The sequence below is a fragment of the Canis lupus genome, chromosome 9, assembly GCF_048164855.1.
Source record: "Canis lupus baileyi chromosome 9, mCanLup2.hap1, whole genome shotgun sequence".
NCBI classification, from domain to species: Eukaryota; Metazoa; Chordata; class Mammalia; order Carnivora; family Canidae; genus Canis; species Canis lupus.
In genome coordinates, this window is record NC_132846.1 from 17699712 (window position 1) to 17714983 (window position 15272).

At 34.2% G+C, this 15272-nt stretch overlaps 1 protein-coding gene across 7 annotated transcripts in view; it reads left to right on the forward strand.

Annotated features, from left to right (window-relative positions):
• The window catches only part of TTC6 (tetratricopeptide repeat domain 6), a 184608-nt gene that overhangs the window by 115555 nt on the left and 53781 nt on the right, over positions 1–15272 (forward strand). For 6 of the 7 annotated variants that reach the window (XM_072838355.1, XM_072838356.1, XM_072838357.1 and 3 more), the window contains 5 exons: positions 1782–2152; positions 8403–8865; positions 9182–9311; positions 11093–11265; positions 13321–13457. In XM_072838355.1, coding sequence (XP_072694456.1) covers positions 1782–2152; positions 8403–8865; positions 9182–9311; positions 11093–11265; positions 13321–13457 — 1274 coding nt within the window. Of the gene's footprint in view, positions 1–1781; positions 2153–8402; positions 8866–9181; positions 9312–11092; positions 11266–13320; positions 13458–15272 lie in introns of those variants that run through there. The other variant, XM_072838363.1, reaches the window with a different exon arrangement.

Below are 15272 nucleotides of genomic sequence, written 5' to 3' on the forward strand. Positions count from 1 at the left end.
AAGGAAAATGACAAAAGAAAAATGAAGGAAAAAGAGAAGAAAAGAAAAATGCCCAAAGGACAAAAATCAAAGTAAAATAAGAGAAATCAAAAATAATAAAAAATAAAAATTAATGAAAAATAAAAAAACTAAAACAAAAATCATGGTCTATAATCTCTGCTCTAGCATCACAGAGACTGATGTGGACTTTGGAGTCTGAGCTTACTGAGGTCATAAGCTCACTGTGATGACTGGACCACCAGTTATCGTATCCAGACCCTGCTCCTGTCTAGGCTTCTAAGGTGTCAGATATTAGTTGACCATATATACATGGGACATTTCTGGATTCTTGGTTCTGTTCCATTAGTCCATGTGTTTGTTTTTATGCCAGTACCATATGATATATCTATATCTATATGTCTCACATACTATGTGTATGTATCTATATTTATTGATATAAACCTATATTATGCATACCATAATATTCTATAGTCTATGTGTTACCTTATTATATATTTTAATTATTTAGTGAGTTACATATAGTTTCTTGAGATGGAGGAAGTATGGTAAGTTATGGAAGGTCAATATCTCTATTGTACTTTAGTGTATCTTAAAGAACATAACTAGTTTGTGTGACATTGTTGTGTTTGGAATTTGGGCCTAACTTCGCTATAAAGAAAAACATTTGTATAACAAATTATTACTTATTAGCAAACTTAAGTGCAGTTAATTTATTGACAGTGGTCTGCCTGCCTACAGGCTCTTCCAGCAGGAGCTCTGCTGGGTTCAGCCAGCAGAGATGACATCCTTTACTCTTTGGGAAGGTCTTCATGCCTGTGTATTCCTGGAAACATTTAATGATAAGAAGAAAAGGACCATAATCCCTTCCCTATCAGCCAGGCGTATATTTATTAACCTTTTGCTGGTCATTCACCTGCTTATTAACCAGCAGAACCAGGCCTTAGTCCATGGGTTAAGATAGACTTCCCTTGATCCTTCCTAACCATGCTTTCTGCTTGCTCTTTTAACAAAAGGTGGAAACATTCCCATGTATATTTTCTGTCAACGTGAACTTAAGGATAATAAATTTGACATGATCTTTCTCTTTAAAAAAAAAAAAAGCTGGAAATGCTGTATCAAAGGATTGGAAATAATATCTCTTTTTTTAGTAATGAGTGTTGTTAGAGTTTCAAGTACTAATGCATAATTATTGCAAATTTTTTACAATTATTAGTATATTATAATATTGATATTATTAAAAGTTAAGTTGGTTCTCTGATGATTAGATAAAAGAAAATATTAGGCTGGAATTCTGTTCTTAAGCTTGTAATATTGAATGCAAAATTATTGTAGAGGATATTTGAATACTACCATATGGAAATTCAGTGTTGTTAAACTGCTTTTGAAAATAGACTTACAAATTGATTTGATAGGATAAGGCATTTTAATATTTTTTACCCACTCTATCAATTCTTTTTCATGAAAAGTAAAAGTAGAGTATGTACTTTATTTGAATATGTAAAGAGCATTCTTTTAAAATTAAGACTATATAAAATCACAGTTAATGCATATCTACTTTATAGTATTATTTTTATGTAGCTAACAAAATGTCATACACCAAATTATTGCACTTGTGCTTTAACCAACCTACTATTAACTTTATAAACTGACTTTGAAAGACATTAAGAATATGACTTAATATTTTTTGATAATAAAAGTAATAATTGTAACTGAATTAGCTTAAAACATGTAGCAACTAAGTTGATTTTAAGTTTTTCTATCTTTGTTTCCTTGCTAATAAGAGAGTAAAATCTGCAGTTGAATTGAAGAAAGAAGAGGTCACAACTCCAATAGAGATTAAGGATGACAAGCAAAGCACTATAAAAGACATGATATTTCAGAAAACAAAGCACTTAGAGCATTGGATGACTCAGAAAAATGAAACTGAGGAACCCTCTGAGAAAGAAAATATAGATAGCATCTTAGATGACATTCAGGACAGAGGCATTGTGAGAGATCTGTCACTCTCTCTCATTGAAGCATCTAAAAAAGCTGGCATTACTTATATTGTTTATCCCAAGAAAAAGAAGATGAGATGGAAGAAAAGATTGAAGTTCAATAAACTTACAGCTTTATATGATGAATTATCCAAGCCTCCGAAAGTTCTTAAAAGGTCTTGTTTAATCAATAATTGTTATAGTTTAAAAAATGTATTGTGGTTTTGGTCTTAATCTTATAATTTCACTAATTGAAGTTATAGATATCTATATCTATATAGATATTTTATCTATATAGATACTTATTATTTTATTCAGCATTGAAAATATGATAACTTCTTAGCTAAAGGAGAATCCTTTACTTTTAAATATAGGAGAATCCCTTACTTTTACATTCAATAATATAAATATATGGCTGGTTTAAACTATATTTTAAAGTTGGGGCTGACTTAAGAACATTAAAACTAAGTCAATTTTTTGTTGTTATTGTTTATTGAAGTTCGATTTGCCAACAGATAGTATACACCCAGTGCTCATCCCATCAACTAAGTCAATTTGATAGCTAAATGAAATCTTTCAATGAAAGAAATAAAATCTACTTAGTTATTTTTCTGAAGTTATTTAAGATCAAAAAACAACCCCTGCTCTAAATAAATATTGCCCGTGCAGAAGTTGAAATAGATTGCTGAGATTTAACTGTTTTTAAATTTGAACTAATGAATTGAGTAATCTAGATAGACAAACTGTTTTTGTATGTTGTGTGAGTCCTTATTCAGGGATCAACACATAGAAATAATTAATTTTTTCCTTACCTGGAAGTAATAGTATCTAGCATGTTTGAAAATGTGCAAGGAGATGGGGTGCCTGGGTGGCTCAGTTGGTTGAGCATCCAACTCTTGATTTCTGCTCAGGTTATGGTCTCAGTGTTGTGAGATTGATCACTGCTCAGCGGGGAGTCTGCTTAAGATTCTCTCTCACCCTTTGCCCCTCCCCCTGTTTGTATGATCTCTCTCTCTCTCTCTCTCTCTCTCTCTAAAGTAAATAAATAAATCTTTGAAAAAAATGTGCAAGGACCTAAGATGACAACAACTGAAGTTCCAGGTATGTTCATATTTAAGTGTTCAAGGTCTAACTTTCTTAAAACTGAGGGGTTGTACAAAATATTTTGCAATACGCTCTGGACTTTATTTCTCTTTAGATATCCCCAGATGACAAGAATTCATTAAATTTATGTCCTTTTGAAAAGTGAAGACTTTCCTGTTGATAAGAGAGTCATAAATGTTTTGTTTAACTTCATTATTATGAAGACTTGCTAGTGCTGAAAAAGGGTTAAATTAATGATGTTTTGGTGTGGTGATTTATTGTTCCTGAAAAAACTTGGGAACAACCTCTGTAAGCATGGGTGACAGAGTGGAGCAGAGACCTACTCTAGGGGAGTATGCCATTCAAGTCCTGAATGCTACTTATGCTTGAATTTTCCCTGCAACAAATATGTGGAATTGTTTTTGTTAGCTCATCTTTAGAAGACTTCAGATAGGTTTTTCTAAGTTGACAAATGTTTTTGAAAAGAACCAGAAATTTGCATACATATTTTTGATACATTTGCTGATTTTGAAACATATGAATCTTTACTATCCTAGGGAGGATAAAACATTGTACCATTTTGGCCTTGACCTAAGTGACTTCTTTTTTTTTTTTTAATTTATTTTTTATTGGTGTTCAATTTACTAACATACAGAATAATCCCCAGTGCCCGTCACCCATTCACTCCCACCCCCCGCCCTCCTCCCCTTCTACCACCCCTAGTTCGCTTCCCAGAGTTAGCAGTCTTTACGTTCTGTCTCCCTTTCTGATACTTCCTTTATAGAGACCTAAGTGACTTCTGTCTCTATAAAGAATATAAGCAGAGGAAACACTATTTTGGTATATTTTACTACTTACTGATTCTTTATCACTTTGATTATAAAGTTTCACCACTTAAAGAGATTTATTTGCCTTTTAACAACTGAATTTGAAATTTGTATATATTGCAGTAATAGGATGCACCTTTTGGTGCAGGCAGTTAAACCAACCATTGAGGTATTTGTCTAAGATAATATATTAGTACAGCTTTCCTAACTTATTAAAAAATCTTAATCTAAATAAATTTAGCACAAAAGTGTAACTATGAAATAACTGTTATTTTAAAATAGGTTTATGGAGCAACTTTGAAAAATAATTCTATTCCTATAGTTTGAGATCTTTTTTCACTAATCTTAATGTGGTTAACACAGAATTATCTTTCTTACCATTTTATTTCTGACCTTAATTTAAGCTTGTTTGATTATACTTATTCTTGCTGGATTCCTTAAAAGGTTAGAAGCAGACTGTGTATGAAATCAAAGCTTGACTGTGGAAAGTAACTCCTGCAAGATCTATTTGAGCTGATTAAAAACCTAGAACCATGTGTTTTCAGTCAGTCCCTTTACTATAGGTTACCCATGTTGCCTGCCCTCTCATCCAGGTCATGACAGGATGCCATATGTCTGCAGTAACTTTGTTGCTTCACCATTTCTCTGGACGTTTCCTCTGCTTTGGTCTCTGAGCCCAATATTGGTAGACCAGCCAGTGAGAGATTAGCAGAGATCTTCTTCAGCAGCCTACAATGCAGCAGAAAGCTGTGTTTGTTGATGGCTCCTAGCCCACCTTGACTCCCTTGTACTCATTGCCTTCTCTCTTACCTGGTCTTCCGTGAATTGTTAGCCTCTTGGATCTCTGCCAGTGTTCTGTCTTCCAGTATTGAGTAACATACTTGATCTGAGATCCAGGCCAGCCCTTTTGCTATTGGCTTTCCAATCCTGTGAATACATTGCCTTCTCTTTCTAGAATAACTGATGATGGTCCTGGCTTCCACTATCAAAACTTCCAAACTTGACTAGCTCCTGAAAGTGAATCTGTAGTCTTGGTTCTGATTTTCTTGGCCTGTCTTGCTGCTGCTACACCCCCAAGTGAGGTAGAGTTTATTTTGCCCACAAGCAGAGAGTTTCCTTGTTAATTTGTAATTTCCCTGATGGTCTGGTATTGTTTTTAATATACTATCATGGTGGATAGTGGTTTAGGATGGAATGGGCAATTCCAGAGATTTACACTTGACCCTTACTACTAATATCTTCTTCAGTATACAATTTTTGAAGTTAAGTTGACTCATTCCTACTGCATATTCTAGGACTGGGGAAATTATCATAGGATGGGTCCATGTCTCACTAGATTCTGTTAGATGGTTTCAGGCCAAGATTCTTTATATCACTTGACCTTCATAATTACCTAATTTGGTTGTGGACTTCAGTGGCATCCACAGTAATCTGTGGATCAGCATAAGTTTAGGGTAAGTATTTAATGATTCCCAGAAGGTTCAGGTCTTTCTTTTTTCCTAGACCTTTGGAAACTTTTGGGGAAAAATTCCTTATAAACACCAAGGTCACATTGCAAGGCCCCACTACAAGATTCTTCCTCAGGGGGATATGGTAGGGCCTTTCTGTCAGGTGAGAGTTTTTAGAGATGAACCGACTGACGTCTAAGAGCTGCATAAGAGTTTTAAAAACCCACTATAACTGGTTAGGCTTATGCCTAGAAGACCTAAAAGTTTTTCATCTATGTAAGTCAAAGAATACCTTAGCAGGCTGCTCATCTATCTCACTTTCTGGGGACCTTCAGTCACTTAGTTATTGCCACAGATACCTATGACTTCAAATTCTATCTGGGGCACCTGGGTGGCTTAGTTGGTTAGGTGTCACACTCATGTCCTGATCTCATGGGTTGTGAGATCAAGCCCCACATTGGGCTCTGCACTCAGCAGGAATATGCTTGGATATTCTCTTCCTCTGCCCTTTCCCCTCCTCTATCTCTTTCTCTCTAAAATAAATATATTCTCTTCCTCTGCCCTTTCCCCTCCTCTATCTCTTTCTCTCTAAAATAAATAAATGAATCTTAAAAAATTCTGTCTACCAAATGTAGCTAGAAATCTACACCAGAAATTAGTATTTAATAAGTCTTCCACATGACTGACAATAAGTTTGAGGATCACTCAGAGTATGCTGGGAAATTCTATATCAAGGCTGCACTGGCTAGGACTAGCAGCCACCAACCCAAGGCCATCTATATGGGGGAGATGTGTAGGAGGCTGATGGGTGTTAGTTGTATCTCCATGAGAGGATTTGGGAGGTCCCAGCTGAGTGATTTTGGGGAGTGATTAAAACAGATTTGATATAGCATGAAGCAATGTCTCAGTGTAGTAATGGAAAGATATTTATACAGGAGATGGTTGAGTCTCTCAGACTGGGAAATTTGACAGTCCTCAGCCAGTCTCTTCTGTCAAGAGAAGATGAGTGGAATTTGGAAATTCAAAATCGTCAGTCACATTCATTCTTGCTCAAATGCTCACATCCTATATTTCAATTTTCTGCTCCTTTCCTAGTAGCTTCATTATCTTGATATACAAGGTTTAGGGAATTTAGGTATTTAATAGGTACTGTTCTTCTCTTTTGGCCTAAAGTAAAGTGATTCCACAATTTTTATAATCATTACTGTTGTACTAGTGACTAAGTGGTATCTACTTGATCTAATGCCTTGCCTTCCACCTGAACACCATCCCCTGCTAATGCCGTAGATAATTCAAGGAGCTTCGATTACACCACATACTGTTGACTATTTGCATCCTCTTTTATTCTGGCAAGAAGTTTATTCTAGGATCTTTCTGTGTGTATATTTCCCAAGAAACTTCTGGTACCAATTATTTTATCAGTCAGGGTACCAGCAGTAAACAGCACTTAGTATGTTCAATTTAGGATAGTTCTAGGAAAGTGTAATAAAGGGACAATTTATAAACATGTCAGGACAGGGAAACTACAAATGATAATGTAGTATCCTGGGGCTAAAAATAACATAGACATTTTTCTACCCTTAAGTCTGAGAGGACAAAAGGTAGGAGTGATTACTAGAACTTGCAAGAGGAATTGTGTAGAAAGGGTTTCCTTAAGGAAAGTAGTAATCTTTGGTCACTTGATCTTTGGTCAAGGATCATAGCCAGTTTGAGGTGACTCTTCAGAGAGAGCCATAGGAATAAACACCTTGACTTTACTCTCCTCCTTTCCTCTTTGGGATTTCTAATTGGATATATCCAATTAGAAGACAGAGAACAAGGGATCTTATGGATGTAGTCAATATAGATTAGTCCCTTGGGGAAGGCAAAGAAGAGAAGGGTAGAGATGAATGTGGAGGTGGAAATAAAACATATCTGGCATAGAATGCCTTTCTCAAGTAACATTTGATTGGAGATATGAATTGAGAAGGAGCCAGCCACTCAGAATGGCTGAAAAGTGGAATAGCCTTGAGGCTTGCTCTCAGATGATATGGCTAGAAAATTGAGAAGGGAGAGAATAGTGTTATCAGAGACATATGCTGGGGTCTCATGTAGTCTTGTAGACCATGAAGAAAATCTTGATTTGCATTCTAGGTATTAAGGAAGCTCTTGGAGGGAGTAACATGATCTGATTTATATTTGTTAAAAAACAAACATGCTGACTTCCATGTGGAGAACAGATTAGACAAAAGGCAAGAGTAGAAGTCTGGAATTATGAAGTTATTGTACTCTAGGTGGAAGAGATATGACAGCTTGCACTAGAGTGTAGAGAGGAGTGTAGAGTGTCACAAAGTGAGGAAAGAGAAGAATATTGACTTTTAAAATTCTCTTAATGTTTAGAAATAGGTCTTTCTCACAGTACAAACTCAGTAATTATTTATTGAAATGTTGCAGTTTTGATTTTTTCCAATAGAATGTGCTTATTCTCTCTCATGTGGCTAGTAAAATACCCACCATATAGTAAATGTTACTTATTAAAAATTGTAGAAAATGGAAGAATTTGAGGAGGAGAGAACTAGAAATGTAGCATTTGAAAGCATACGTATTCTCTAATTTCATAGTCTACTAAAGAAGGGTGAAGTCTGGGATGTGAATTTGGTAGTATACTATGTGTCAAATCTCTCCTTCCCATTTCCTCAAGTTCATGTGCTCTCCAACGTCTTGGATGGTACTTCCTTTCTCACATCAGTTTATCTCCACAATTCCCCATTGTAATTTCTCTGATTGGAGGCAAGGGTGTAAATTAAACCTGAAAGGAGCATTGGCACCTTATTTCAGTACTCTAGGAAGGCTACATCTTTAGATAACAATCTTCTGCTTTCTATAAACTCTATAGAGTTTCTGTATAGATTCTTCATATGGTGTTACAATTTTGATGAATGGACAGGAGGACTTGGCTTGCATAAAAATAGCATGTAATTTTATTTTAATAATAGAGAAATAGTAATTTCATCTGTGGCTGAGTTGATTTATTGATTATAAAAATAATGATATTTCTATAATTTAAAAATCACTCTCTTAATAACTAGATCAACATCTCATGGAATCCTTCCTGGACAGAAGAAATATTTACTCAAAGTTCCATTATATGAACGTAAACTTCATTGTCCCAGTCTACCTTTGTGTTTAAATTTTGATGAATTTGTCCGAAGTAAGGGAGGAATTCCAGAAAATTGTGACCCTCGAACATGGGCTCTTGATATGTTCTCTAAGGATAAACATCAGAAGACAACCACAAAAAAGAAAGCTGTTAAAATATCTATCCATGAAGGCTTGTCTGAAAGAATGAAAGAACCACCAAAAATAGAATTGTGTGATTCTTTGAAGTCTGGTCTTTCTCCAGAAGTTATTAAATATTATGAATCTGAAGTGGAGATCTTGACTAAAGAAATAAATGATAAGAAAACATATCCTGCTTTTGCATATTGCAGGCGTGGAGCTCTTTATAGGAAACTGGGAAAGTTACAGAGTGCCATGAAAGATCTACAGGAAGTAAGTTATTTAATCAGAATAACAATATTAACAATTTACACTTATAATCCTCTCTATGTAATAATTTGTGTAATAATTTCTATTAGAATTTTGAACCATGAATATGTATAGTATACATGTGGGATTGTGAAATTATAATTATTGACATTTTCAAGTAATTGATATTAAAAACATTACATTTTGTCACATTGGGAGAGTCATTTTATATTATGCACATAGAAAGCCACTGGGATCAATAGTGTTTGCAAGATTTATTTGACAGGATATCTTCCTTTAATCAACCAACTTTAATTGAACTTATGCATATATTTTCTAGGCTATACTATTGGAGCCATTGTTTCTCAATGCCTATTGGCATCGGCATTTCATTTACCTTTTCCAAGACAAAATTAATGAAGCTTTGGATGATTTGAATTATATAAATAAATATAATAAAAATAATGCAGGTAGGTTGTGCAGACAATTATATTATTTATATCTTTACCTAAGCTTTGGTCATTTAGTGGTGTTTTAAAGATATATACATTAATAGATATAAGCCTTCAAAAATGGTTGTAGCTTTTAAAAGTTAAATTTACTCTTGACATTGTATATATTGAACTTGTATGATTCTATACTGTTTTCAAAATACTCATCGTGGCTTGAAATGTTAATGCCCTTGTGTAAGTTACAATAAATGTGTTTCTTACTGCTCATCCCATAAGAAGGATATGAACTTAAAAATTTAATTATAGAAGTGATTTATAAATCTTTCCTTGACCACAAATCTCTGAAACATTGCAGTGTTCCAAGACTTCCTAGTTGCATGAAATCTATACATTTGTCTTTATGTACCATCCTCGAACTAGCTTCAATGGAACCAGAAAACAGAACTTTTTGAGAATGAGAAAATGTCACATTCATTTTTATAACCCTGTCATGCACAACATACCCCTAGAATATAACTTGAGCTTCATAAAATTTTTTGATCTATGCTTATTTCTGCCCAATTCCATAAATTTTTGTTCTATTATAAACATTAATGGTTTATCTATCTTATTAATTCTTTCAAAGAACCAACTCCTGGTTCTGTTGATCTGTTCCACAGTTCTTCTGGTCTCGATTTCGTTGAGTTCTGCTCGAATCTTTATTAGCTCCCTTCTTCTCTTGGGTGTAGGATCTATTTGCTGTTTTTTCTCTAGCTCCTTTATGTGTAAGGTTAGCTTTTGTATTTGAGTTCTTTCCAGTTTTTGAATGGATGCTTGTATTGCGATGTATTTCCCCCTTAGGACTGCTTTTGCTGCATCCCAAAGATTTTGAACGGTTGTATCTTCATTCTCATTAGTTTCCATGAATCTTTTTAATTCTTCCTTAATTTCCTGGTTGACCCTTTTATCTTTTAGCAGGATGGTCCTTAACCTCCATGTGTTTGAGGTCCTTCCAAACTTCTTGTTGTGATTCAGTTCTAATTTCAAGGCATTATGGTCCGAGAATATGCAGGGGACAATCCCAATCTTTTGGTATCGGTTCAGACCCGATTTGTGACCCAATATGTGGTCTATTCTGGAGAAAGTTCCATGTGCGCTTGAGAAGAATGTGTATTCAGTTGAGTTTGGATGTAAAGTTCTGTAGATATCTGTGAAATCCATCTGGTCCAGTGTATCATTTAAAGCTCTCGTTTCTTTGGAGATGTTTTGCTGAGAAGACCTATCGAGTATAGAAAGAGCTAGATTGAAGTCACCAAGTATAAGTGTATTATTATCTAAGTATTTCTTCACTTTGGTTAATAATTGATTTATATATTTGGCAGCTCCCACATTCGGAGCATATATATTGAGGATTGTTAAGTCCTCTTGTTGAATAGATCCTTTAAGTATGATATAGTGTCCCTCTTCATCTCTCACTACAGTCTTTGGGGTAAATTTTAGTTTATCTGATATAAGGATGGCTACCTCTATTATAAACATTAAAAGAGTATGAAACACTTCAGCTATACAAAAAGGTAAAAGATAATTTTTGTTACTTGAAATTGAAAATGCTTTTAACCATAAGTGAATATTTATCAGCCTTTAAGAACAAGTTCTGCATTGTTGAAATAGAAAAAAAACCCCTTTAAATTAAATGGTTAAGAAAATATAATAGAGAAACATTGTTCTAAGACTTCATTTTTAGAGGGAGAGGGATTAAAATTTTCATAGTTAATAGAAGGTCTGTAACCCTGAGTTTTACCTTTCTAACTTTTTTTTAGAGGCATATTTGTCAAAGGCAGAAATTTTCAGAAGAAGAAAAGACATTACTTTAGCAATTCTGAACTATACCCAGGCAATTAAGTGCAAGCCCATGGAGGCCGATATATATTTCAGAAGGGGTGAGATGTATGAAATAGCAAACAAAGTACTGGCCATTGATGACTTTTCTAAAGTAAGCTGTATGACATATAATGCTGACAGTTATCTGTTTTAGATCATGATACTCTCATCCTGCCTGATATTCCAGCAAATCATTGAAATTCTTTCATATATGTTATGTAATCAAAACAAATTTATTTTATCTTAGGACCTAGGGCACTCAGTAGTGGAATTGATAGTAACACTATGTCAATGATTTTTTAAACTTATAGTTAATGAGTGGATTTATGTCAGAGTTAGGCGTGGGAGCATTGAGACAACTCGGGAGGGGTGCAGCATGAATTTTCCAGCTCTCTCTCTTGAAGCATGAAAGAGTGATTAAAGAAATTTTTGAAAATAGCTTCTTCCCTTCAAACAAAAGAGAAAATTATTTGCCACTTTTTACTCTTAAGACATGGCTGATTCTCTTCTGCATCAGATCTATCCGCTCTTAAAGAAACTGTGCTCATTGGTTCATTCATTCATTCACCACAAATATTTATTGACTAAGGCACTGTACAATGTAGTGGACAAATGTTGGTGAATAAAACAGACAATATTTCTTGCTTACATGGAACCTATAGTTTAAAGGACAGATATTAAAGAAATACATACATACATTATTATAATTTTTGATAATTGCTAGGAAGGAAATAAAGATGATGGGGGTAAATAGATATTTATTTAATTATATATTTATATTGGGGAATATCAGGGAATTACCTTAAAGAAGGAACTTTTAGCTGAAGTACTTTGAGGCTAGAGTCAGGCAAAATATTCTCCTGATTGCAGCAGAATTGTAATCATCATCTCCTGACCTCACACTAAATTCTAGTTTGCAGTATAATTGAGAATTTAAAAGTTATTCAAATAATTTAGCTTTCCATGTTCCCAGCTGCCCTCCTTCTTTATCCATGATGGTTAGCCACATACTTGACATTTTTTTTGCTTCAAGATAATATTGTTAATTTATTTCTGAAGTAGAAGTGACCAAAAATCTCTTTTGAAAATACTGAAATTATTAGGTTACCTATTCCTGTTAATTTCCTTCATGCATTGATTAATGCAGCTACTTGAGGTCAAACAAGCATCAAAATCTGTAGGTTTTTTTTTTCTCATGTTTTAAAAATACTCAGTAGTCTTTGTGCATTGCTTCCCCCTCCACCCCCAATCAAGAGGCAAGGAGTTTACAACGGAGTATACAATGATTTAGTCTGTTTGCCCTTGCCTTGTATGTCAATGTGAAATGAATAAACTAATACTAATTCATTTCTTTTCACCATTTTAGAGACTAAATTAATACATACTTGATTTGATTGAGTCAGCCTTGATGTGGTTTGATATGTATCATCTTTAATTAAGATAAATGCTGTGATCTATCATATCTTGTTTTTTTAAAGATTTTATTTATTTATTTATTTATTTATTTATTTATTTATTTATTTATTTATTTATTTATTTAAGAAAGTGCAAGAGAGCAGGAGGAGGGGCAACGGACGAAACAGAGAATGTTAAGCAGACTCTGTACTGAGTGCAGAGTCCAACTCAGCTTGGTCTCATGACCATGATATCATGACCTAGGCCAAAATTAAGAGTCAAATGCTTATCTGACTGAGCCACCCAGGTGTCCCAAAGTTTTATCAGTAAAAATTTCACTGGCTAAAAGCCTTGGCTTCTTATATGTGCTGGTTTTTTTTTTTTTTTCCTCCCTCAGAAAACCTCCCCTTTTTAGAATTTGGTGATAAATGCTCTCACTGAATACATAATCTTTAAAGATTTATTTATTTATTTGAGAGAGAGAGTGTGCCTCACTTAGGGGCAGATCTCAAGACCCTGAGATCATGACCTGAGCCAAAGCCAAGAGTCAGGCGCTTAACTAACTATGCCACCCAGGTGTCCCTAAAGATACTGTCTTTAAATGCAAATTTGAAAGTTTAGGCATCTTAAAGTAGTTTGCTTTTATGTAATCTGAAGTTAAAAATGTAGTTGTAGTCCATTTAATTTGCTATGAGATTATTATATACTTATGTTTCTTTTCTTTTTTCATTATGTGATTTATTTTTGTGCCTCCCTTTAACACCCCATGTAGTGTATTTTTTATGATCCCAAAAGAACAGATGCATTGTTGAAACGTGGAATGTTTTACTATGAAAATGAAAACTGGATTTTAGCCATACAAGATTTTACAGCTATATTAAATATAGATCCCCAAAATTCTCAAGCCAGGTAAAAATTATTTTAGATGTGGTTTTTTGAAATTATTATTTTTTAATAACACATTCTCAGGAAAGAAATTGCTTGAAATACATCAGATAGCTCCTTAGAAATAGTGAAGTCAATTTTCAGTGCTACCAGTGAATGAAAATCTTTACCTATATCCTAACAGTAGTGGGTAATTTAATTTAATAGGCATAAAATGACAATTTAGAGTTGTTTTGTTTGTATTTCCTAAATGCTTAGTTGCAGTATCAATTTTAAATTATTGGCCTATATTTTTTCTTTAAATTTCTTTTCATATCCTTTTTATTCATTGAGTGCAGAAAATTATCTACATAGATTTCTGTAATATCTTATTATAACCTTGATAATAAACTGTTTTCCCAAACTTGATGTGCATTAACACAGTTCTCATTTTGTTGCTTTTCTTTTAAACTAAGTTTTGTTTTGAAGAGATTTGAAATGTGTATATAGGCATACCTGCTCATTTTTTCATTCACAATTTGTTCAATATTGAAAAATGTTTTTAAAGATTTTATTTATTTATTCATGAGAGACACAGAGAGAGAGAGGCAGAGACACAGGCAGAAGGAGAAGCAGGCTCCATGCAGGGAGCTCCACGTGGGACTTGATCCTGTGTCTCCATGATCACGTTCTGGGCCGAAGGCAGCGCTAAACCACTGAGCTACCCGGGCTGCCCAATATTGAAATTTTTTATAGTAAAATGAAACCTGCATCTAGAAAAGCATACAAATGTACAACTTAATGACGTACCACAATATAAATACCCATGTAATTATTACCAGGTCAAGAAACGTTTCCAGCACCTTAGAGACCACTTTGTGCCTTTGCCTCCCCCAAAAGGGTAACCCTAACCACTGTCCTGGCTTCGATTTTAATCACTTCCTTATAGGTCTTTATAGTTTCATCACATAAGTATGTTTCTAAATACTCTTAGTTTACTTATGCCTGTTTTTAAAAAAAACTTTTTGTACGTTGAATCATGTGGTGATATTCTTTTTATGTCTAGCACTTGCTGCTTCACCTTGCACTTTTATGTTATAGAGATGGCTTCTTTCCTTAAATGACATGAACTGACCTCTGCTAGCTTCAAATTTACTTCTGCAGTCTCCTGCCTCTCTCAGCCTTCAAAGAATTGAAGACCGTGAAGGCCTTGCTCTGGATTAGTTTTAGCTTAAGGGAATGTTGTGGCTGGTTTGGTTTTCTGCCCAGACCACTCAGACTTTCTCCATGACAACAATAAGGCATTTCACTTTCTTAACATTCATGTATTCACTGGAGTAGCACTTTTAATTTCCTTCAAGAACTTTTTCCTTTGTACTCACAGCTTGGTTAACTGTTTGGTGCTAGAACTCTTGCACCAAACATCAAAGTAGTTGGAGAACGAGATTAATTGAAGATATTGTAAGATGGTGCTATCTTATGGAAGACCTTATATGTCATCTTAAAGAATTTGGCCTTATTCCATTGCCAATAGGGGTTTGTTGAATGTTTTTGAGAAAAGAGATCTTTAATATCTGATGATCAAATCTTATTACTCTAGAGCTAGGAATGGAGTAAAATAGTAGCACAGATATGAGCTGATGAAGATTTGAAGTAAGAGGCAGGGGAATCAAAATAAGGAAACACTAAAAAATCAGTGTGTTTGAAGAATTGACATGATTTAATGGCATCTTACAAAAATATTACTAAAGGTTTATTCTGCAAATTTTAAGTTCAGAATCATGTATATACTGAAAATATTTAGGATTATTCTTAGCAAACGAAATAATTAAAAATAAATATAAAATTCTTGTATTCATT